Source organism: Blennius ocellaris (assembly GCF_963422515.1).
Source record: "Blennius ocellaris genome assembly, chromosome: 4".
NCBI lineage: Eukaryota > Metazoa > Chordata > Actinopteri > Blenniiformes > Blenniidae > Blennius > Blennius ocellaris.
The window spans coordinates 16,689,093-16,713,889 of NC_137653.1; the positions used below are offsets into that span (position 1 = coordinate 16,689,093).

At 42.6% G+C, this 24,797-nt stretch overlaps 2 protein-coding genes across 2 annotated transcripts; one reads left to right on the plus strand and one right to left on the minus strand.

The window, feature by feature from the left end:
• Positions 1–4,641: 4,641 nt before the first annotated feature.
• On the plus strand, positions 4,642–13,544 carry LOC308129094 (dnaJ homolog subfamily C member 11-like). The gene is made up of 16 exons (XM_080494872.1): positions 4,642–4,722; positions 5,476–5,605; positions 7,387–7,460; positions 7,574–7,675; positions 7,920–8,048; positions 8,154–8,276; positions 8,403–8,476; positions 8,581–8,770; positions 8,894–8,979; positions 10,127–10,243; positions 10,357–10,512; positions 10,875–10,944; positions 11,149–11,206; positions 12,951–13,093; positions 13,190–13,319; positions 13,474–13,544. The coding sequence occupies exons 1-16, from the start codon at positions 4,648–4,650 to the stop codon at positions 13,497–13,499; spliced, it is 1,683 nt and encodes a 560-aa protein (XP_080350998.1). The 5' UTR covers positions 4,642–4,647; the 3' UTR covers positions 13,500–13,544.
• An 8,025-nt stretch (positions 13,545–21,569) lies between these two features.
• phf13 (PHD finger protein 13) lies at positions 21,570–24,797 on the minus strand (the record flags this gene model as incomplete). Its single annotated transcript, XM_080494874.1, has 4 exons — positions 21,570–21,802; positions 22,373–22,892; positions 23,837–23,941; positions 24,753–24,797. The coding sequence occupies 4 exons, from the start codon at positions 24,795–24,797 to the stop codon at positions 21,570–21,572; spliced, it is 903 nt and encodes a 300-aa protein (XP_080351000.1).

Genomic DNA, 24,797 nt, shown 5'->3' on the forward strand with positions numbered 1-24,797 from the left:
CTCCTCCTCTTCCTCCTCCTCCTCCTCCTCGACTCGACCTAGTGGTGGTGGGAGGGGGGAGGAGGGGGGGCGGTGATGGTGATGGGTGGTGGTGGTGGTGGTGGTGGAGGTGGTGGTGGAGGGGAGGACCACGCGCGTGCACGACGAGGACAGCTCAAGGAGGGGGGGCGGGGCCGAGGAAAGGGGAGACGAGCCTGCCGCGTCTGAACACACTATTGGTCCCGGATCCGTGATGGAGACCCGGGGAAGATATGGCGAGCCGAACCTGCCACAAATTAGCAACGTGCGACACCGGAGATCCGGCAGGACACTCAGAGGGGGATGGCAATTATAGCACGCGTCTCTCTATATCTGTGTGTGTGTGTGTGTGTGTGTGTGTGTGTGTGTGTGTGTGTGTGTGTGTGTGTGTGTGTTGAATAACATGTCATAAAAATGCCCTTTATTCTTTAGCATGAAGGCGTTGAACTACCAACACTGATTTGATACTTTTGAGTGTTTGTTTAACAAACAAACAAGGATGTTATTTAAAGTTTCCAGCACGTGATCTATGCAGCCGTCATGCAGTTCAGGGTCACAGAGTGATGGAGGAAACACAGTGACAGACGTTCACATTTTACAAATATGGGCAATTTAAGGACACGAATTGACCTTACAGAGATGCAGTGGGACTGTGGAGAAGAAGAAAAAAACAACAACTCATCTTTTTTTACTTAAGAAAAGAAATGCCACCTTGTGATGTTTATAGATCGACATTCTGGTTTGCCTGAGAACTATGCTATAGATAGTTCAAAGATATTCATGACAATTATTCTAACTGACAATGCAATACAAAATCAGGTGGTGAAAAGCACAAAGTTATGTTGGTGGAATTTGTCTGTATTATGATATTGTAAATGCTTTTTGGTTACACAGTTAAAAAAAACTTCTTGCGCACTATGTTTTAAAGTTTCTACAGGAAATTGTTGAGAAAAAAAAAAGCAAGTCATCTCTACACTGAAGACTTTACAGTGGTGAAGATGAGTATTTTTGCCTCACAGTGAGAATGTTGTTGCACGGTATGAGTCTGAATTGGCCTTTTTGTATGGAGCTTCACCATGAGATATTCTTTACAGATTAGTTCAAATCCCATTAGTTTGTATTGGCTATACAAAACAGCGGTTGAACTGGAGGTTGCATTAAACAGCAAATAGAAATACAGTACATGCTGTATTGCTAAGTTAAAATAAAGCATCGATGGTGGAGGAAAAATCAAATAGATGCGTTTGGATATAAATTGCATGACCATAATTATGGCAGCTTTGGCTTGCCATAGAAATCCATCCCTCTGCTTCTTCCCGTTGTACACGCCTCCTGACGTTCACGCGCTCGCTCGCTCTCTCTCTCTCTCTCTCTCTCTCTCTCTCTCTTTCTCTCTCTCTCTCTCTCTCTCTCTCGCTCTCTCTCTCTCAACCCTCTCACGTCACTGAACGACGTCTGTATTCGAGGACACCTTGACAGCCTCCCACAGCATCATCATCATGTTCATCATCATCTTCACTCTCTCTCCCTCTCTCTTTCTTTCTCTCTCTCTCTCTCTCTCTCTCTCTCTCTCTCTCTCTCTCTCTCTCTCTCTCTCTCACACACACACACACACACACACACACACACACACACACACACACACACACACACACACACACACACACACACCAACGCGTGCGCGCGCTCACGTCGTAGGCCTACACTTCCACGAGCTTGAGGCGCGCATAAAAACCCGTGCGCGCTCGTTTATTCCTTCACATGCAAACCCAGTGGACTGTTGAGAAAATGCGATGTAAGGTCGCGTCTCGCCATAAATTATGAACCCTGGCTTGAATTTAAATGAAAGGAAAGAAGTGCCTGAAAGATACTTTTTTCTTTTTTTTTAATGCGCGTGGGCTGAGCGGGTGCTATGGTGCTGAGGCTCGCGGTGCTGAAAGGACAGCTCCACACGCGCCTACACAGCACTGTGCGCTCTCACTACCTGCTTTCTTTGAGCCATGTTATTAAACTGAAGTGATGACATGTCAGATGAAAACTTGTGGGATAAAACGAAAAGCGCCCCCTAACCCCCCCCCCCCCCCCCCCCCCACCCTCCACCCCCCAAACCCACTCCTTATCCACATGCCCCCCCCACCCCCTCCAGTTTTGGCTCAAGCAGGAATATCTGGTATGATACTGTATCCCTGCGGAAAGTTTAGTTCATAACGAGCCTAATATGATCACGAATGGGCTATTTATAATGCGCCCGCTTTATATGAGGTGATCCATCTAAACAGTAGGACTTAACTGGACCATTATGTTCTCGTTTTCCAGCCCACACTGTCACTCTGTGCCTCAGGGTAGAATATCGCCTTTGCACCAAAGCCTTGTGTTTGACAGAGACAATCCTCTCCGTAGACACGCTTCACGGAAAACAGAGGTTTTGAATGGCTCGTCCTCGGCTACGTATGCTGCGCGTACAGCCTCGCAGTGCAGAGGCACGGATCGACAGGATTCAAGTGAGATGAATGACAATGAGGTATCTACTGAGAATGATGTAATAAAACTTAAATCTACAGCGGACCTCTCGAGTCGCGTTTTTTTGTCAATCTTTGCTCCGAGGCGAAAGTGCAATGACAATATGCCATCGTTCAGAGGTGTTTTAAAGTCTTTCAACCCAAGATTATGTTGCATTTATCAATAATGACTGATGTGGAGTGAATGAATTTATGTGACCATTCTCAGAAAGACAAAAAAACCCCCAAAAACACACGCTATCATATCAGAAATTACGACCTGAATTGAAAATATTGCGATTTTCAGAAAAATGTGGTTAAAAAAAAAGAAGCAAAAATCATTATTTTCTATACTGTCAGAAGATGTCATCATGAATGTTAACAATGTAAAATGTGACACAAGGATGCATCTTGTATTTTGTGGCACCTTCTGTATATACACACACACGCACAGGCAAAATCCTCTTGTGATAATGTATCTATCTGAAAATGACATGAGCCCTGGCGGTGCCGTCTTGTAGCAGAACCATGTGTCTAAAATCAGTTTTTGATGATCTTATTTCATATGGTGTGTGTCTTACATACTCCTGAATTAACTTTTGCTTAATCAAATTACCACACAGTATACCAGACATTAAGCAGGTCTGCAATGCACACAAGGAGAAAGCGAGTCTTACTGGGGGGCAATTTTAGCTCATTTTAGCCCCGGGGTCCCCAAGCAGATTACACTGGCAATGAAGTCAAATATCAGGAGACAGCTGGTGCTGAACTAATGCAGTGGATCACTATAGAACACTACTGTGTAGATTCCTTAAATGTGTAGACTGTGGGTGGCACACACACAGACACACACACACACACACACACACACACACACACACACACACACACACACACACACACACACACACACACACACACACACACACACACACACACACACACACACACACACACACACACACACACACTAGATTAGCACTCACATTATTGTAACTGAAAGTATTTAAAAGTTTTTGGAGTTATTGGACTTTTTTTCAGCAGCATTCATCTGATCTGTGTCAGGCCGGTTTCACCGGTATTAAAGAAAAATAACGCCACTACTGTTCCATGCAGAAACTCCTCTGATGCTGTTTGGAGACACACAAGTCCTCTCTTTTAAATTTGATGATACTCATAGAAGACATTTTATGTTCACTTTATTGAAAAAAATATCAATACAACTGCGTACAGAGCTATCCACAATTTGTAAGGCAGACCTAGAAACATATTAACGGAACGTACACAAAAACATAGAAGGTCATGAAAGGAGTTATGAACTGGTGAGCTCTAAAAGAGGGTTTAATAAGAGGTCAACTTATTAGTCAGTGATAGGTTGGGGATAGAGTTCCAGCAGTTAGGTGATGCTGAAGGAAAAAAACTCCATCCTTTCATGTCAGCAACTTATAGGTTGGAATAGAAAGGTAGGATGTCTTTGAATGTGTAGTTTCATCATCGAGAAAATTAACGACAGTAACCCTGACTGAGAGACCTTAATTCAAGGCTTCTCTTCTGAACAGCGGCATGATAGATGTGATGACATAGATATGTCCTTGCATGTTAAAAATGATTGCAATAACACACGCAAGCACATCAGCCATAGCAAGTTAGACACCAATTAACCTTCCCTGCATGCTTTTGGGCAGTGGGAGGCAACCATGGCACCTGGAGAAAATGTTTAGAATGATATGCATGCTCCACACAGACAGGCTCTTCTATTTAAACAGGGGACTTTCTTACTTGATGATTATGACGCAGTGTTGACTGTTCAATATAGCGTTCATTTACTCTGCAGTGTGTTGCAGTGTGTGTGTGTGTGTGTGTGTGTGTGTGTGCGTGTGTGTGTGTGTGTGTGTGTGTGTGTGTGCGTGTGTGTGTGTGTGCGTGTGTGTGTGTGTGTGTGTGTGTGTGTGTGTGTGTGTGTGTGTGTGTGTGTGTGTGTGTGTGTGTGTGTGTGTGTGTGTGTGTGTGTGTGTGTCAGCCGGTAGAGGGCAACAGAACGAGAGCGGCTCGAGCCCTCCTTGCAGCACGGACCAATCAGCTACCAGAACACTGAGGAGGTGGGCGGGACCGAATCGGGCCAAACGCAAACATGGCGGCTTCCTTGGATGATGATTTTGAGTCTAACAACCAGGACTACTACTCTCTGCTCAACGTCAGGAAAGAGGTACGGGTGTTTCCGTGTTTTGCACACACGTCCGAGGACAGCGGAGCCCTTACCGTGACCTTGGAGGCCGATCGTCATTGAGTCAGAGGCGCGCGGTGGATGTATCCGTCCTCCGGTTGGGTAACCCTCCTCTCTGTTCTGCCCCATCGCGGGTCTCGATGGAGACCAAAGGATGCTTCAGAAGGATGCACGAACCAGCAGACTTACTGTGCACGAATGTGCCCGCATTTATGAAGGTTTAGCACCGCTGCGCCAGTAAGCATCCTCACAAATCTCTCAGGATCCCCGCTGTGACTTGGAGTGTCGTTTGTCATTTGACCGCACCAAGATAGGGTCTGTACCAGGCTGCATCGCTACTCTTTACATTTAAACCAAGAAGCCTTGATGTAAGAGCAGTGTCAGCTCTTGAAAGTCAATGGAATACTATGGGCTCTTTAGCTGGTCCCAGCAGGGTACAAAAAAAACCCCCAAACCCATATGTATCTCATAGCCAGTTTAGAGTCATCAATCTAACTCGAATGTTTTTAGCCTTTGGGAGGAGAGTGGGATACCCTGACAAAATCAACATGCATAGACACAGGGAGAGAAACTGCAAGCGCCACACAGAAAGGCCACCGTACTGAGACTTGATCAAGAGATATTTTCAATTTGACACAAGGATGCTTTCTTAAAAGATGGTCTTTTGTCTTGTTCGTGAACAGTTGACCCTGTGTTCAGCACTATCCAGAGTAAACACGTTTCCTCCTCTCACAGGCCACAATAGAAGAGTTGAAGGTGTCTTATCGGAGGCTGTGTATGCTCTACCATCCTGACAAACATCGAGACCCAGAGCTGAAACAACAAGCCGAGCAACTCTTCAACCAGGTCCACCAGGCTTATGAGGGTGAGGATCAGCAAATCAGTTTCAAGCTGTATTTGTGAAGCCCCCTTCGGAAAAGTCAGTGTTTTACAGATAATGGACAAGATGACAACACGCGTGAGAACAAAAGTATTTTTAAGATTTAAAAGGAAACATTAAAGCATTTTATTAAAAAAAATAACTGTCCCAATTAACTGTAATACAATCTTAAGGACAGTAACTTTAAGCAATATAGAAATTGAAAAGAATTTATAAGTAAAAATAATAGCAAGGTGAAAGCTGCTAAATAAAACAAAACAACAACAGATAAAGCTGAATTTTTAATACGGTACAGAGATTTCAATAATTTAGTTGAACTTGAAATGGCTTAAAAAGGAGGTCTTTTCATCTGAAAAAGACTCTGATGTTGTTGCCCTCTTAAACTCATTACCGACTGTAAGTAGTATTTTAAAAAAACAAAAAAACTTACCCATCGTAATGTATGACATAAAAATTAAAAATGTTTTTGTTTTGTTTGTAATTTAGCCCAAATAAAATGACACAACTCACACTCTTGACATAAGCTATTATTTTGTAGGGATAAGACAGCATAACCTGTGTAACTAACGGTGGAGGCTATTTCACCAGAGGCGGGCAGAATTACCAAGAGCTGAGCTGAGCTGAGCTGAGCAAAAAAAGGAATCTTAGTAAAAAAATAAAGGACTCATTCATTTAAGAGGGTGTTTGTTGGACTGGCCTGGTTTATCTGCTTTTGTCATAATGTAGTATACTACTATATTATACTACTCACGGTAGGTTCCTAGTGTCACGACACAGGAGTGTTGCAATCCTTAAAGTAAAAGTTCTGTTGTTAAAAAAATTAAAAGTCACAACAATGTCTCAAAATGTGAGTTACTTGTTTTAACCAGGATTTAGATGCATTGTATCTACATAAAAAAAAGCACATTTGCCAGACAGAGAACAGAGGAATACATTGTGTTTGGTAATTTCTTATTTACGCAAACAGTAGAAATAAAGAAATGAAAAAAAGCCTCATTCTCTTTGAAGAGAATAAAGCTTAATGGCTATCAAAATTTCAAATTGTGGGCAGATTAAGAAGCAACAGATATTTTCAAAATCAGCAAATTAGATTAAATTGTATGAGTTTTATTTGAGTATGAAATTAAAGACAAACTTGGGGGGGGAATAAAATTCTTATGAACGTATAAGTTAGCGCTGCACGAATATGCAATCTTGTAATCATATATACATATAAATAGACTGACTGAACTTTGATAAATTGTGTTTCCATGCGCCGATCCTTCATGCTCTGCAGCCTCAAAATGACAAAATCTGAAATACATAAGAAAAGTGTGATTACTCAAGCTCAATTCATAAAGCCTGCGTGATTTGCTATTTTGATCGACGGCCCTAATCGTTCCCACTCTGGCGGCCACAGCGGAGCAGTGACAAGCACGAAAGTGCCAAAATCATGGAACAATGACCAGAAACAACTCATTTACCAAAGTGCTCTGCTGGTGAAGCACAGGACCTGATTGTGGGGGAGCAAAACACACCAAAAGAAAAAAAAGCAATCACAAAGACATTAACATGCCGTATACATAATATTAATGCAAATCATACAGTTATACTCAACTACAATAGTGCCTATTGCATGTTCACGGAATATTGTGCAGCCCTAAATGCCACTACTTACTTATATTGATGGGGAGTGTCTGTATTTTGTTCCCTCTATACCTGCTTTAAAAACCTCCCAAGCACAATGTATCGGCATGCTCTGAAGTACTTTCCCTCCTTCCCTTCAGTGCTGAGTGATGCTCACACCAGAGCCATCTATGATATCTTTGGAAAGAAAGGGCTGGAGGTGGAAGGCTGGGAGGTATTTCTTCTAACTGACTCTTTTACTCCACGTGTCTTTTGTTTTCGTGAAGTTGCCTCCACACTGTATGTCTTCATCGCCGTCTCACTCTTCTTTATCTCGACAAACGGCAGATAGTGGAGAGGAAGAGGACGCCGGTGGAAATTCGAGAGGAGTACGAGCGGCTGCAGCGAGAGCGAGAAGAAAGGAGGCTGCAGCAGAGAACCAACCCCAAGGTTTGCTCGCGCTCTCCCGTGTTAATCCTCCATCGGCTACTTTCTCCGATTCTCTTGTGCAGGCTGCCAGTTTTAAGCAGATGTTATTAAGCACGTCGGGCGGCACTGCTCTGTTTTGACCGTGGATGCGTTTCACTTTGATTTCATTATGTGACTCACCCTTTTCCTTTTTTCAAAATTAATTCTGTCAATCTCGCTCCTTTTTTTTCTTTTTTTCTTTTTTTCCCACCTCCTCTTTATTCAGGGCACCATCAGCGTTGGTGTGGATGCAACGGACCTGTTTGACCGCTATGATGAGGACTTTGAAGAGATGCCAGGAGGAGGCTTTCCACATATTGAAATCAACAAGATGCATATTTCTCAGTCTATAGAGGTACAGAAAAACACATTTGCTCAGCATTTGCTGTCCACCCACACGTGAACCTGAGCCTGGATTTCTTCGGTGTTCTTTGACATCATTCCGCTGTCTTGTCTTCAGGCCCCTCTGACAAACACTGACACAGCGGTGCTGTCTGGGTCACTATCTACACACAATGGGAACGGCGGGGGCAACATCAACATGACCGTACGCAAAGTTTTGTCGGCCAAAGGCTGGGGAGAGGTAAAATGTGCACACGCACACAGGTAGCGGAGCTCTGGATTAAAGATGCAGGCTGATGGTGTAAGTTTTCTGTGTCTGACCTTCTGCAGTCTCCTCTATCTCCGTGGGTTTGATTCATCTCTGCAGGTGGAGGTTGGCGCAGGAGACATACTGGGACCGCTCATAGGGTTTAAGGTGTTTCGCAATCTCACGCAGCGGTGGTAAGGCCCCACTTATTTTTGTATGTGACTCCAGAATATTTTGTGTCGTACCTGTACGCGAGACTCTCTTCTTCTTTTTTTTTTTTTTTTTCCCGTCTGTGCAGTTTCTTGACAGCACAGTGCGGCTTGCAGTTTTCTCCTCGAGGCCCGCGGCCGAGTTGCTCTCTGATGACAGCGCGTCACCTGGATCAGAACACCATGGGTTATCTGCAGTGGAGGTGGGGGCCCAACAGTGCCATGACGACCAGCCTGGTCCGGGACACGAAGAGCAGTCACTTCACCCTGGCTCTGCAGGTACACACGGGCATAAATGAGCAAGGGAACAAAGTCCGAGCCGCAGTATGTCACGGATATACCTCGTTCAGTTCGTCTTCGTTACCGTGACCTTCATTGGCTTTCCAAAAACCTCCTTTTCAGCTGGGTGTGCCTCACTCCTACCTGATGATGAGTTACCAGTACAAGTTCCAGGATGAAGACCAGACTAAAGTTAAAGGTTCTGTCAAGTACGTAGGCCGAAACATTTGCAGTTCAAAACGGTACATGAAAATTCTCCTGAAAATATCAGTGGAAAAAAAACAAACTGGTTTGGTCATTTGCTGATAGAATCAGGCATCGTACATTCAAAAGTAACGCAATACCACACTGAATTTTTAGGATCGACATCCAGCGTTGTAACTTCAGGGATTGTCTGTATGCCCTGGTTTTACTGTAGGGTGTGGTATATTTTTATCAAACATTATTTGATTGAATATTTAAAGAACAATTTGATTATGTTTGTAACTTTTCATATATGAATAATAGGGGGATAATAGGAGTTTTTACATGTTTTTTTTCTCCCCGTTTCCTAGATTTTCCACACTTAAAAATGTAAAAATAAATAACGGGACCTGAACTTCTTTAAAGTTAACAGCATTAAGATTGTGGCAGGTTTTCTACTTTAGCCTTCCCAGACAATACAACACAGCAGGTGTTGTCATACAAAAACTACAAAATATTCAAACAATCACGGTGTTTGTAAGAGGAGAAACAGAAGAATGAAATCTATTTACAACGAAGTTCTCACAGTGCTTCCGTCAGTGCAGCAGAATATAATCATACACACACTCACTGACTAAATACCCCTCAAGCCCCGCCTACCTAATAAATTCATGGATTTCTATAACTAAAAAGGTGTTAATTATTTTAGAATAGAAAGAAATGAGGAATTTTTTCATTGGTATTTCACCTTCCACTGTGAAATAATAAGTTTTCAAATCAAAGTACATTTCTTTCTCATCACCTCACTCTGTCACATGACTAAGTGCATCATTTTAAAGCAACTACGGACCTGGCGATTGGACTCCAGTGTGGTCCAGGAAGCCCAGAAACACAAAGCGAAGCCCTGAACACTGATCCCAACACCACTTTCAGTCACATTTGTGGATGTTTGGATTCAAACCAAGTCAAACTTGCAGTTTTTAACCTCTCCGACACCACAGTATGAAAATAAATGTCTTGAAATATGCATATCGCAAAAAAAAAAAAAAAAAGCCATTTGATGCCATCTTACGATTTTGCTGCTTGCTTTAGTCTGTCCCACTAAAGGAAGCAGCATGTTATCCCCTTCTTTCAATGGTCTCTGCTCACTTGGTGTGTTTGGTCTCGCTCCAGGACAGGCTGGTTCGGCACTGTGGTGGAATATGGAGCGGAGAGGAAGATCAGCAGACACAGTGTCCTGTCAGCCACTGTCAGCATCGGTGTCCCACAGGGAGTCACGCTCAAGATCAAGTACCGGCCGCTGCGCAAAATACGATCTCGCTGTTATGTGTGTACTTTGTCTCACTGCCTAATTTACTGTGATTGTCTACATTTGTGCTGTTCGTTTCTGTTTTTTTCTGCAGGCTGGCACGTGCAAGTCAGACGTACCTGTTTCCAATCCACCTGACGGATCAGCTGCTGCCCAGTGCCGTCTTCTACGCCACCGCAGGACCCCTGCTGGTCTACATGGCTGTGCACAGACTCATCATCATCCCATATACACAAGCGCAGAAAGAACAGTGAGCATTTCTTTCTCTGCCCCCCCCTTTAGTGGAAAATCTCACACTGAAGTCATGAAGAATTCACTATTATTCAGACAGAATGTTCTTTACCATCCACTTCCATTTATTATATAATAAAAAAAAAAACATTTTTACTTGTCATATACTTAACTTGTGTAAACTAAAAAAAAACAACAACAATTGGATGACAAAATTCTATTAATCTGATGAAAGCAGCTCTCCACCCAAAAGCACAGTCTTTTCAGTTGTGGGTGTCATTAATACTAGAGGGGTTTCTTCCACGCTTGCAGTGTCATCAGAGAGCGTCTCCACAGTGAATCCCAGTGGGTGATCAGAGCTGTCTGCTTTGTGTTTGTCAGAGAGCTCGAGTTGCAGAGGAAAAGCTCTGCCACAGACATTGCCAAGAAGAAGCAGGAGGCAGAGTCTGCTGTGAGTATTCACACACAGGAAACACTCGTTGTGTGTATGTGTGTGCGCACGTGTGTGTACGGGGGATAATTGATCATTGTGTCTGAGTTCAGCTCTTCTCATTATGAACTCATGAGTGAATCCTGTCTGGAAATCTCTCCCCCTTTTACTGTCCTCCTCCTTCTCCTCCTCCTCCTCCTCTTCTCTCCCTCGGCTCCTCTGCAGGTCCTGCTGATGCAGGAGTCTGTGAGGAGAATCATAGAAGCAGAAGAATCCAAGATGGGTGAGGACACACACACACACACACACACACACACACACACACACACACACACACGCGGTGAAAATCTAAAACAAGTTTTCAGTTTTAAACAGTCCAAACTTGGTGAAAAACTTAATTTTTGCCACTTTTGTTCAAATGTCTGTCAAGGTTACGGAATATACTGATGGCTTCTCCCCGTGAGCTTGTACATGAACTACTGCAGTGCAGAAGCGCTTTGATTTGAACGGTTTATTAGGAGTCCGAGCTCATTTGAAGAGTTTGTTCCTGATTGAGTTCACAGCAGCTTCTGATGCTCTGCTGAAAAAAAAAATGTGTGATAAGGGCTTCATGGGTGGCCAGAGAGAATTACGTGGGTGAAAAAGGAGAAAAAATCCTGGGGTCAGAGAGACGTCACCTCCCTTCGTTATATTTCCCTTTAATTTTCAAAATGCTGATCAACAAAAAAGCTTTAGGCTAAATATGAAACTGGGTTATTGTTATTGTTATTGAGAGTAGTTACAAGTTAATTAAGAAGCTTTAGTAATAAGCATGTACAGTTGCAACATTTTGAATATTAAAACTTACCAGGTAATTCATTAAAAGAGTCTAACTGGCATGGAAACAGTTCTGCTTTTTGTTGCCTAATGGATCCCAATTACCATTAACAATCCTATCTTATCACATTGGAATCATTAGGAAGTCTGGCATTCAACCAAAAACGACTACTTGGTATGAGACAGATTATGTGCAGCGTATTATATGATGGCTTGAAGAGTACAGTGTGGTTCTGTCTCCGTGACAAAGGGCTTGGAAAGTGGAAAAACCGCTAAGACACAGTGACGATTACAGTCAAAAAGAATCTAATACTTGCTTTTAGACCTTAGTTTCAAAGTGTTTGCACGGTTATGCAAAGAGTGTGAAGGTCAGTCATTCAGGTTGAACTTCTCTGTAAAGAAAATTATTGTATTAAGTTAAGATTTTGTTGTCCAGGGTCTGGAAATGTTTTAAAAGTATCAGAATTGTGATTCACAGGACATGCAGTTTATTGCAGGATAAAACCAAAGTGTTCAATTTCCCTTTTGCTACCAATTAATAATTTCCCCATGTTTTTATTTATTTATTATTATTATAATACTGGGTGGTTCCACTGTTAAAACCTGATTATAACAGAGGAAGAAGATACATATAACTAATAATCGCTGATGTTTCTCAATGCCTTTTGCTTCATTAGTGCTCATGTTTAAATCATCTTGAAAACATTTTGACAATGAATCAATATAACATTTTATAAATATGACACAGACACGTTGCTGTTTCTTTGATAGAGCTGTATTTAACCAACTGATTAGGAAAATTGTGTTTTTTTTGTGTTTTTTTTAAATCATATTTTAAAAATGTATCTCCTTTGCATGTTTGATGTTATTAGGCAAAAAAAAGTGTTTTTTGAACACCCGACCGACCAGTTCTAAGAGTTCAAATAATAACAGATTTGGACTTTTATACTTAAAAAAAAAAAAAAAAGATGTCAGGGTGATGACCTCTACTCAACTATTTTGCTCCTCACTGTGTAACTATCACAGTGCACGGAGCGAAGGGAGCCAGTCACTCAGCAGGCACACTGAGGGTTCTATGAGCCGTGTCCTTACGCCGGCAAGATTCAAAACACAAGGTTAAATGATGACAAAGAAACAGTTTAGAGTCTGCTTCCAATTTCTAATCTTCACCGAGCACGAAAACACCCAACGCGCTGTGTATTACACCCTAGGTCTGATCGTCTTGAATGCCTGGTACGGAAAGTTTGTGTCAGACACCAGCCAGAAGCAGGAAAAAGCCAAGGTCATCGACGTGACTGTGCCTCTGCAGTGCCTGGTCAAAGACTCCAAACTCATCCTCACAGAGGCTTCTAAGGTGTGTGTGTACTGAGAGGATAGAGTACCGCTCCAGCATTTGAATGCACGCACACACACACATACTTACAAACCTGATTAATTTCCCTGCGTGCAGGCGGGGTTGCCGGGTTTCTACGACCCCTGTGTCGGAGAGGAGAAGAGTCTAAAATTACTGTACCAGTTCAGAGGTGTTATGCATCAAGTCATCTCTGCAGACTCGGAGCCGCTACGGATACCCAAGCAATGTTAGTATGCAGCCACTTTACCCACGAGCCATGTAGCTGCACACTAATTACCACATTACTAAAGTTCACAGCATGTGCTTGTCTCCCCGTTCAATTTGTATATATATATATATATATATATATATTTATTTTTTTATTTTTTTTGTCTTGTCAGCTCACAGAATTGAGTCGGAGTCCTAGAAGCTGTTGGAGCACCAGAAGGCAAACGCAGATAAAAGAGACGTTGTGTAAGCGGGAGGACCCCGGGATGGAGTGAACGCATCAACAAAAAAACAAAAAAAAAGAAGCGTGTTCCTCTCCTCTGGCCCTCTTCTGTCATGGTATTAGTGAATCTGTTTATCAAGTTCCTCCACTCCTTCCTTCTCCTGTAGGGCATTTCCCAGGGTCCGGCAGAATACCGGAGTCAGCTCTGAGTTTCTCCCAAGGTGTTACCCTTTGTGTCCTTGGTTGGCTACACCTGACAGAGCTGCTCAGATATCAGCCCGCTGTAGGAGATCAGACACGGACACAGAGCATGGCTTCATACATGCACAGGGACCGATCATGGCTATCAGTGCAGGTGGTTTTAATGATTTTTTTTTCTCACAAGTAATGAGCTGAGAGTATGCAGTTACACTTAAACCTGTTTCTTGACATCTGCTATGTCAACGTGTATCGAAAGGATCACTAACCTTACCCCTCATCCTCACCCTGCCTGTGTGTCACCCAGATAGTTTTTGACTCTGATAACTGCGTAGTCATTGCAAAATCATTATGCACAACCGCATCTCGGTGATAGCAAGGCGAGCCAGGATTGAGAAATGACGGAGCTCGTGTTTTAGTTTCCGTGTCAAATTGTCTTAAACATACATTTTATTCGTGTGGGTTTTGCTCTGTCTGCTGCTCAGTGCAGCATCAGTCAGACTTAGTGAACCAGTGCTCAAAACCTACATCTGTGAAGGGGCGGGCAGGCGCAAGTTGCACTTTGATAGGAGAGATACAACCGAGGAGAAATTGCCTTGAATTGCCCGTATAGATTTTTAATATTTCATCCTAGGCCACAATTCGAAGGCAGAAATTCAGCTTAGATTTGATTTGCGTCCGTGCTTATTGATTATGTCTGCGCAGTTCGAGTCAAAACAGAGTTTTTTAAAGTGATTTTTAATGCTGTGAAGGTTATGGTTTGTGCTCTGCTGACATGGATCTGGCTCATTGCCGGCAAAAACAGTAAGTACTGGTATAGATTTAAAGCATTTTTTTTTTGGGGGGGGGGATAAAAAAAAAATGTTTTTGTGGTTTAGAGAGCGAAGGCACAGATCAGCACTTTGCCTCAGGTAGAATGTTTGCTGGTGAAGCAGGTTTGGACCTGACTACATCCAATATTCTTAATTATTACGGCACATTTAGACCTTATTCATACTTGGCATTAAGAAGTGGACTGGATGACTGGATAGTGGTAGATCACATGAAAGTATTGATGTGAATGCACTCAGACCCATGCAGTGAGTATCAGTGTGAGCTTGTGTTCCTGATCCACATACTAATACTGACTTATCTAATCTTGACCTGTAAATAAGGTCAACCCAACATTTGTCCATTCACTCTTACAGACAGATTGATGATTACAGCTGCCATCCATGATGCTCGACCTCCATTCGATGTAATCTGGGATTCGGTGTCCCGCCCAGTGGCACTTTGACTTATGATAAGAGAAAGATCATGTGAGTAGCAGAAGTGGTCGCGGCGTTCAATGAGTAAACAGAAAAATGACATGCCTATTAACAGTTTGTTTTCAGAGAGTGAGCAAATCTCAGTCGGATCTTCATGTGGAAATGTAACACGGAGAAATAATGGATTCATTTTCAGATACAACTCTTGAGTTGCATTTAAATACTGTGTGTAACTGTCTTTTCATTACTCCAAATTTACTGTTGGCTGTTCACGTTTTGCTTCACGAACTTGTTCTGTGCTGTATATTTTCAATTCAATGCCATCCTCTCGCCGCCTAATTTCATTATTGCAAACCCCCAAACATGTTGATTTAAAATGCCGTGCCACCTCTTGTATGTGGTTGATATACCGTCTGAGGAGCCAGAACACTCTTATACACAGTGGGATTTTCATTGTTGTCTTTGAGATGATCATTCATGCTGTTATCTCATCAGGTCGCTGAGGTTGACGGTGTGAATGTTAATGTCCTTCGATACAGCTGACTGCTGATGAACAGGTTTCAAAGTTTTATCATATCAACTGCGCAACACAGCTCCCACTTTATGGTTTGAACTCATTACCGTAATATATTCATGGTGCCAGTAGTTGTAATGGGAGAGAGACTGATGCTGTAACTGTAAAAAATTAATTAGTTATACCCTAATTTGTTAAGGGGAAAAAGTTTAAACACTATTATTACAACTAATGTAGGCTACGAACTGGATTTATATTGTTTATGAAAGTCATATTTTGCACAAAATGTACATTACTGAGGACGGTAGTCCTCATCAAAGTGGTGCTGAAGCCTTGAACTGTAGCGACACACTTTCACTCAACAGCAGACGAACTCAAGCAACTTTAAACTGTCTTTCAGTTTCAGATTTTCTTTATTACTGTGATTAGCCTGCATGACCAGAAGATGAAGATTGACTTAAAAATGAAATTCACTGAGGTGATGATACTTTGGTCTTAGAATTGGAAGCAGTCTGTTAGTCTGCAGCAGCCATATTGCACTAAATGTATTTAATGTCTGTCTTATTGTATTATGTTATTTTAAGTGTTTTGACAGATCTCTTGATCCGCTCTGCTTTAGTGCCACCATGAGGCCAGCAGAGGAACTGCTCCCTGTTGTCAATTTCCAACCCCTCGTTGAAATGTGACTCATATTATACTTTATATGTTATGTATGATTGAGGAGCCTTTGTCCTTCCCTGTAAAGACATTAAACATACAACACATTAAACATAAAAACGACATTAAACAACAAGTGTGGGCCTTTTGATATCAAGATGAGTCAGATAGAGCCACCAATGCTGCTTTTGTGAGATCAAATTCAATGATTGAGTGGAGGTTTCCTGAAACATAACATTATCTAAAGCACAATATATGAGGGGGTCACAGTCGTTATAACTTTTGACCTCTAATGTTAGATACATTCCCATTGAAGTGAGAATAGACAGTGCATCCAGAAGGTATTCACAGCATTTCATTTACGTATTTAAAAAAAAAGAAGTCGTTTTGTTATACTACAGCCTTATCCCAAAACTGATTTAATTATTTTTTTCCCTGCAAAATTCTCCACAAAATGCTCCATAATAACAACATGAAAAAAGTATTTCTGAAACGTTTGTAAGTCTATTAGAAATGGAACACTCCACCCCCCCCTTTCAAAAAAACAAAAAGCAGCAATCACATACACATGTACATCTCACAGACTTTGCCCAATACTTTTTTGATTCAAGATTTTCTTTTTCTTTGTCATTTAAATTGTACTGAGTGCAAGAAAAACGAAATAGCGTACTCCTAGGCAGTGTAAAAACTGGGAATAAATCTATAAATATAAAAAAAAAACATTAAATAAAATGCACCTTTGGGAGAAATCGAAGCTTGATTGTGATGCCACAAGCTTGGCACACCTATCTTTGGGCAGTTTGACGCATTCCTCTTTGCACTCGCCTCTCCGACTCCATCAGGTTGGATGGGAGGCGTCGTTCCACAGCCATTTTCAGATCTCTCCAGAGATGTTCAATCACATTTAATCGGCTCTAGCTGAGCCACTCAAGGACATTCACAGATCTGCCCTAAAGCTACCCCCTTTCATATCTTGGGCTGTGCGCTTTGGGTCGTCGTCCTGCTGAAAGATGAACCGTCGTCCCAGTCTGAGGTCAGGAGCGCTCAGCAGCAGGATGCCTCGGTACATTGCTGCATTCATCTTGCAATCTATCTTTATCAATCTTCCTGACGAGTCTCCCGGTTCCTGTGGCTGAAAGACATCCCTACAGCATGATGCTGCCGCTACCATGCTTCACTGCAGGGATGGCATTGGCCTTAATGATGAGAAGTGCCTGTATCCTCCTAACATGATGCCTGGCGTCCACACCAAAAAGTTCAATCTTTGTCTCTTCAGGCCAGAATTGTGTTTCCCAGGGTCTGAGGTTTCCTCGGTTGCATTTATGTCAAACTCCAGGCAGGCTGCCCTGTGCCTTTTACTGTGGAAGGGCTTCCATCTGGCCTGTGGAGACATCTCATGGACATTTCTATAGTACTACAGGAGCTCAATTATGAGCTGCATGGAAAATGCCATGAAACCTTATATAAATATGACTTTTCTTTTTCAAGTAAATTTGTTTAAAAATGCTTTTCTTTGTCATTATTGGATGTTGTGTGTAGAATTTTGAAGGGAAATTGGAATTCAATCCATTTGGAATAAGGCTGTAACATACCTGGGGGGGGGGGGGGGTCACAGTGACTTACAGCCATCCAAATCAAATCTCGCCATCTAATCAGCCAATCGCATGGCAGAAGCCAAATGCATTTACACTTGTAGATTTGATGAGGGAGACATATTAATGTTCAAACCAAGCAAGAGGACGAAGTGTCGACTCCACATTATCCAGTGAGGATAAGGGAATTCTGTCAAAGTCTTACGGCGTTGCAGAGCATCACACAGGTTAAGACAGGCACAAGTCGTGGTCCACATGCTAGAATGTGCTTAACTAACAGCTACTATGTACTGCTGCACTCTGTTGTTTAGACGTTTTCTATGGTCTACTCGTTAGGAAACATTAACCCCTTAGGGGTGATAGATTTTGTCCACACTGGAACAAAATCACCCATCCCATCAATAATGCATAGATCCATGAAGCAGATGAACTAAAGCAGGAAAACATCACACCGGACACCACTTCTATCAGCTGACAAGAGTAAGTTTGCATGAAGGTGGCTAAAGTTACGTCATAACAGAGAGCAAGAAATGGTTTCCCTGTTCAATAATGCTTTCATTCAGAAGCTGGAGTGAGAATGGCTCCTATATACACAGACTAGGCTGCAGCAGCTGGTGATATAATGATGGGGTGATGTTATAGAATACAAAATCTTTTTTATACTCTGTTTTACCAACCGAGCACCAATTAAACGCCACAGGGTAAGTGAATTATTGTTGCTGAACATCTCCAGCGTATAAGTCCTCGCATGGCTCCTTGCAGGAACACAACATGCCATTTATCAGCAGGGTTCACCCCTTCACAATCACCAGATCAGTCCAATGAAATACCGTTTTGAGGTGGTGTGATGGTCCATATCATTCAAGTGTAACATACACATCTGCAGAAGCTGTGTGATTAATAATGAAGACCCTTGTTTAGTCTAGGTTATGAAAGATACAGCTCAAAGCTAAAGGTGATCCTGACGTTGTCTCTGTTGACTCTAACGGCAGCCATGCACTTTTTAAAACAGAGGGCTACTTTAAACATATCAAGTTGCGACAAATACACTAAATAATACAGGTTCTTGCTGAGTAGTTTGCACTGCTCACTCCTTTACGGACATGACCTGCGAGACAAGAGACTGGAGGACTACCAGACAAAACTCACAGATTCTGCTGGAAAAGGTATGAATTCATCTTTTTTTTTGTTGCAGTTGTTACTAAAGTACAAGTATAAAAGTACAGATTGTGAAATATAGTCAAGCGAGTGTGTCTCAGCTGATTTTTTTTTTTTTTTTTACAAAAGAGGATGTGAGATCTGAATGTTTGATTTGAAACTAATTTTACACTTGGTGCTTTCATGATGTTACCTGAGCAACGTGTAGAAACATTAGTTAACGTATAAAAACACAATTATCATTGTGATATTAATGTTTGATAGCTTAATTGTGGTTAAAACAAGCACATTTCGTCATTGCTTCAGCAGCCTCAAAGTCTTTATTACAAGTATTGATACCATTGTTATCTACTCACTGTTTTGAATTCAAAGTCACACTGAGATTAAATAAGCACAAAAGTAGAATGAACCTTTAAAGGTAGAGAGTAGAAGTCCTTTAGAAAATCAACACTCAAGAAGCAAAATCCCAGAAGCAATGCCTCCTAAATTGCCTGGACATGTAATGAAAGCACAAATCCAACAGATTAAAATGCTAATTCTTTATTTACAATAATTTACAATAGTTTCACAGAAACAGTTTGCACAACAGTACAGACAATGCTTTCTCAGTCAGGGGATAAGACAACCCAGGATCAGAATAAACAAGCTGTATCACAATGAGCATTGTTAACATTAATTACACTCATATCTTTAAGACACAGACAAATGTTAAGAATTTGTGCCTGAAGATGTCGCCGCGTTGTCTTCAAGACAATACACGTCCTGAGAACCGAACGAAACCTCTTAAAAAAAAAAAAAAAAATCAAAACATCACAACCTTGGTGATTGCTGGGTTCTGACCAGTCGACCAACATTTGTAGATTCCAGGAGGCGAGCGCAAACACAAGGAGCTGAACTGCCATAAGGTTTTGTGTTCTTTACAAACCACACATTCAGTGTGCGTGTGTGTTTGTGTGTTGATCTTCCATCAAGTCTTTGATTCGGCATTGTAAAAACGTCATCCTGGACTGCGATCTGAGGGCTTGTGTCTGAAATGTCCCTCTACAGTATGGCTTTTAAATAACGCGAAACAACCTGCAGTCCACGCGGAACAGCCCAGCAGCTGATGGCACAAGAACGACAAAGCTTAAAATCTCTCATACAAACTGGAACGAGTTTGAAGGGAAAGAAATGTATGGGGGGAAAAAATAACAAACCTGAAGAGTTTCCTAATAAATCTGCTTCAGGTGGAACTGAAAACTGCAGTGAAAACGTCAGTAAGAGGTGATGGATGGGCCGAGATCTCTTCCTCTGATCCGAGACAAATAAAACAAACCGACCCCGCCCGTGGTGCTTTGCAGGCATCCATTTCTCCATTTGACAAAAGACCTAAAACCACAGATCTTAGCTGGAACAACTCATAGCAGCACATGCATCGCCAACACCCTTCTGCAAACACAACAAAACACACTGACATGCATAAATTCAACTGGACTCGTGGGGGTGGGGGTGTAGTAATATATTCCAGTTGTTTTCTGTTGACACTTCAACAGGATGGCCACAGAACTTCCCTTGTATAACTCGATTTGTCTTTGTTGCCTCTGTTCGTGGACATTAAACAGCTAATGGAGAGGTTTGAAAGATACAAAATACTCCTGAATAAAAATCACTGCTGAGCTGCAGAGGACATTCTGACAAGAGGCAACAGGAAACACCTCGACTGGAAACACTTTGTTGATTATCTGGCTTTTAAATCTATCGAAAAATTCCTTTAAGCCAAATACATGGAATAAGAACCCGGTTTAAGTTCAATGTGAAACAGAGCGCAACTGCTCTGTTGTATGTCAGAGTAAAAAAAAAAAAAAAAAATCTTCATTTGAATGAACAGCTGAGGCTGGAAGACAGCTCATGAAGTCGACGGGCGAGAACAAGTGCTTAGTTTAGTTGTACAAACTCAGAGCCTCTATGATATTCCGTCACAATATCTCAAAAATCAAAACCCACCAACAAACAGATGAAGCAGATACAGACTCTAGTTCCTTACCCCACATCTTTGTTCTAGTGATTACACCTCAGCATAATGCTATAGCACCGTCTGAAGCAATTAACACAAGGCCTAACTTGTTTTCTTTCTAATTATGCAACAATACAGGAATCCCAATTCCAGTTGAATCAGAAAGACATATCTGTCGCTGTGATGCAAAGGTCACATGGATTTTATATGTAAAAAAAAAAAAAAAAAAACAGACGAGAGAAAGTGCAAACCATCTTGTCTACAAATATTTCCCAGCATGCACCAGTGGGTGGCAGTTGTGAGGACACTCTCTGTATGGCAGTTCAAACGTTTCCAGTGTTCATGAGACACCAAGTCCCAACAGTAGCGGTTTGCTGCTTTGCTCCAAGTCGTCTACAGACAGACATCCATTCAGTGATTGCCGTACGCACAGAGTCTGTAGGAAGCAGAAACAAACCGTAGGAAATCTAAAATAGCACTCAAGACTGTTGGTTGGCTGGGATAAGGGCTCGGGAGAGGTCCAAAATGTTTTTTTTTTTTATTTGTTGTTGTTGTAGAAAACTAGTTCATGGCTGACTGTGAAGCACAGACACGGAGCGATGCGAGTCCTGAATCTGAGGAATGGTGAAGTCTGAGAGGTGGGCAGGGGGGCAGAGTTGTGGGTAAGGCGGGATTGGGGGGGGGGGGTTAGTCCAGCAGATGTTTGCGCGGGCCCACGCGGGAGCGGTGTGAACGGCGGGCGTCCGGGGGCCCGTGCGATTCTCGGCAGCTCTGGCACACATATGTCTCTGGCACGTGGCTTTTGCGGATCTTCGCACAGGACAGGTGGATCCAGGTGTTGCAGCGGTTACATTCAATCATGGCGCGTCCCGCGAAGGGCTTCATGCAGAAACATGTCACCAGGTCCCACGAATCATCGTCTGAGAAAGACAAAGGAAGGACGAGAGACGTTTTACTACAATGAGCATCGCTGCCGACATCATTACAGTATGCTTCAGCTGTTCAAGGAACAGAGAACAACTTCATCAACCATTCTCTTTATACAACTTAAACTCAAAGGAACAGATATACACAAGCATAAACAGTCAATCTTACAGAACAAATGTATCACTTGTATACATAAAACATACATATAGACAGATTTTACATTGTTAACTTTTCATTTGCTTATTTTCAACAAAACTCATCTCTCCTTAAGTTGATAAAATCAGTAAAAAATTATGTACACAATTAAAAAATGCTGCCGCAATTTCAGACAACATTCAAATTAGTCAGATAAATACCATGAATATGGCTTTTACTTTGAAAGAACTGCTATTATGTCTCTGTGAAAGACCTTCGGAGACTAAAAATGCCCTCACGCAATGCTGTTGCTATGCAGCGCAGTGAGAAACGGATACTCGGCTTCTGGGACTGAACTAAAATATCAGTTATCAATAGCGATCCATATTTATGTGAAGTGTCTCGCAGGAAATTCCATCCCTTCGTACCTGAATCTACCATGATGTCCTCGTCCTCTCCGGAGCCGTCCTCGTCTCGGAACACCACTTGTTTGCCCTGGCGGAACACCGTCCTGTTCCCTGAAAAGCCCTCCACCTTCTGTACCTTCACCACTCCTTCCTCAAGGTCTCGGCCGTCCCAGGAGCGCCGCTCCTCTATGGGCTCCTCCTTGCAGGGGGCCGAGCTCGGCAGGCACTGGGGGTGGAAGGGAATGCTGATGTCGTCTTCAGGCTCTTCTTTGATGGTCCTGCTGAAGGGAAGTGGACACTGCATCTCCGGGAGAGCCGAGTGGCTCTGCTGGACGCCGTCGTGCTCCCTTTCCTTTCTCCTTTTCTTCCTCTTCAGCTTGTCAGCTTTTCTGTGATCGTCGGGAATCGTCCGGCCGCGGTCCTGGGGGGCCTTCGGAGGGCGTTGGGGACAGGAGGCCGGGTGTCCAGGGGCCCAGCCGTCACTGTCGGCTGTGCTGCCAGTGCTGTTGGGAGGGCTGGAGCTGCTACGCAGTGGAGACCCCTATCACAGTGGACACAAACAAAATGTCAGCCCAACAATACAGAACAAGAGTGTGGACTGCTCTGTCTCTACAAACAACTAACTCATTATCATATTACAAATAAAAAGTGCAGAAAAACACTTGTCATCTTCCAAGAAAATCACACTAAACACAAAGTATTTTCAGAAGACGTTCTCTCGCTGCTGCTGCTGCAGAGAATCTTAACAACAGCACTTTCTTTGTGAAGCTTCCAGAGGCGATGGGAATTTTAGTGGAACATGTCTGCCACCTGCAGTTTAATCCAACTTGCAGCAACAAAATACTGCCAACACTGAGCTCAATTACATGATGAAAAAAAAAGGGCTCATAATCCAACTTCAAGTTAGCAGAATATGCAAGTGATCTTGTAAACATCCAATCACTGTTTTCTGATTATGAGAAATTAGATGAACACATGTAGAAAACAAAACAAACCAACTAGTCAGTGTTTATAATTATTGCAAATTATATTGTTATGCATGTCATGTTCACCTACCTGATCATACAGCCCTAATATAAAGATATCAAATATATATTTAAAAACAAAAATTACTTATAACTGTAATTTATGAAGCATAAATATTGATTTCAATGAATTCTATTATTCTAAGGTAATCAGGTAAATCTCCAGCATGGTAACGTCAGGGTAACATAAGGTGTATAACAGGAAGACCTCAAAATGTTGGCACAACCAAAATAGGATTCATGGTGTTTTACTATAAAACCATAAAACAAAACAAGCATGCGGCATCACATTGCATTTACCAATTATTTTAGAAAGATATACTGTCCCAAGACAGCATCTAATCATTTCAAGCTGTCTCTCCCAGACAGAAATTGCGGTTTTTGTGGATATGTGACACAGACATTAACGTCAGCGCAAATCATCATGTGAAAGATGGGTGTTTTTTTTTTTTTTACGTACCTCTTCTTGGGGATACGGGATGTAACCCGCGTAGGCCAAGACAAAAGTGCAAAACTTGTTGAAATCCTCGACTGTCCGTCTTCTTTTATACGGAGGACTGAAGTCCTGCAGGAGTCAGGTCGGGAGATAAAGGTTAGCAGCAGCTCAGCTACACATCATGGCGATTGACATTAACCGACGTATCCACACACTCCGCAGCTGGCTCGATGCCATACGATGATCAAAAGTAGAAATATAACAAGTTGTCGACGACGACAGGAAAAGTCCCAAATGAACGCAAAGATGGATTTCCGACACTGAAAAGTGAACCTTTAGAGCCGCCGCCACCGACGAAGCCAAGTTACAAACCGTTAACGTTAGCCGTGCGGGCTAGCAGCAAAACAAGTGACAAGCTAAACGCTAACGGAGGGGGGCAGTGACCGGAGAGTTTAAGTGGCTGGTATCTAAAACCGAGCCACATGATTATTCAACGAACAGACAATTAAAACCGGAGACTTGTCAAAACTGTCAAGTGACAATAAAGGCCGGAGGTGTGGACAGCCGGAGTTGATGTGTTAGCATGCTCCGCGACGATGAAGGAATGTTTTCTTTTCGGTGAAACACGGGCGCTAGCCCGCTAACCCTCACCGTCTCCCACGACAGCCCGAGGAGCCCCCGTTCACGCATTCTCACGCACAGTGACAAGTTTTCCCCGTGAAAGCCGACAGTTTCGCGAAGGCTCGTCCGGGGTGTTTGGCGAGCGCAAGTTGTTCATTTATTTTACGCCGCACGGTAACGACATGTCAACATCGAGCTAATGCTAACAGGTTCAACGGTTGCTACACCGTGCGGCGTTGAGTTGACGTTTGTTAGCATCGCTAGCCAGACCCCGACCGCAAACTATCCCCTGCGAAATAGTAAGAATTAAAACGCTTACCTCCGACTGAAATGCGTGCGATGTCGATGGGTTTATGTCACCCAT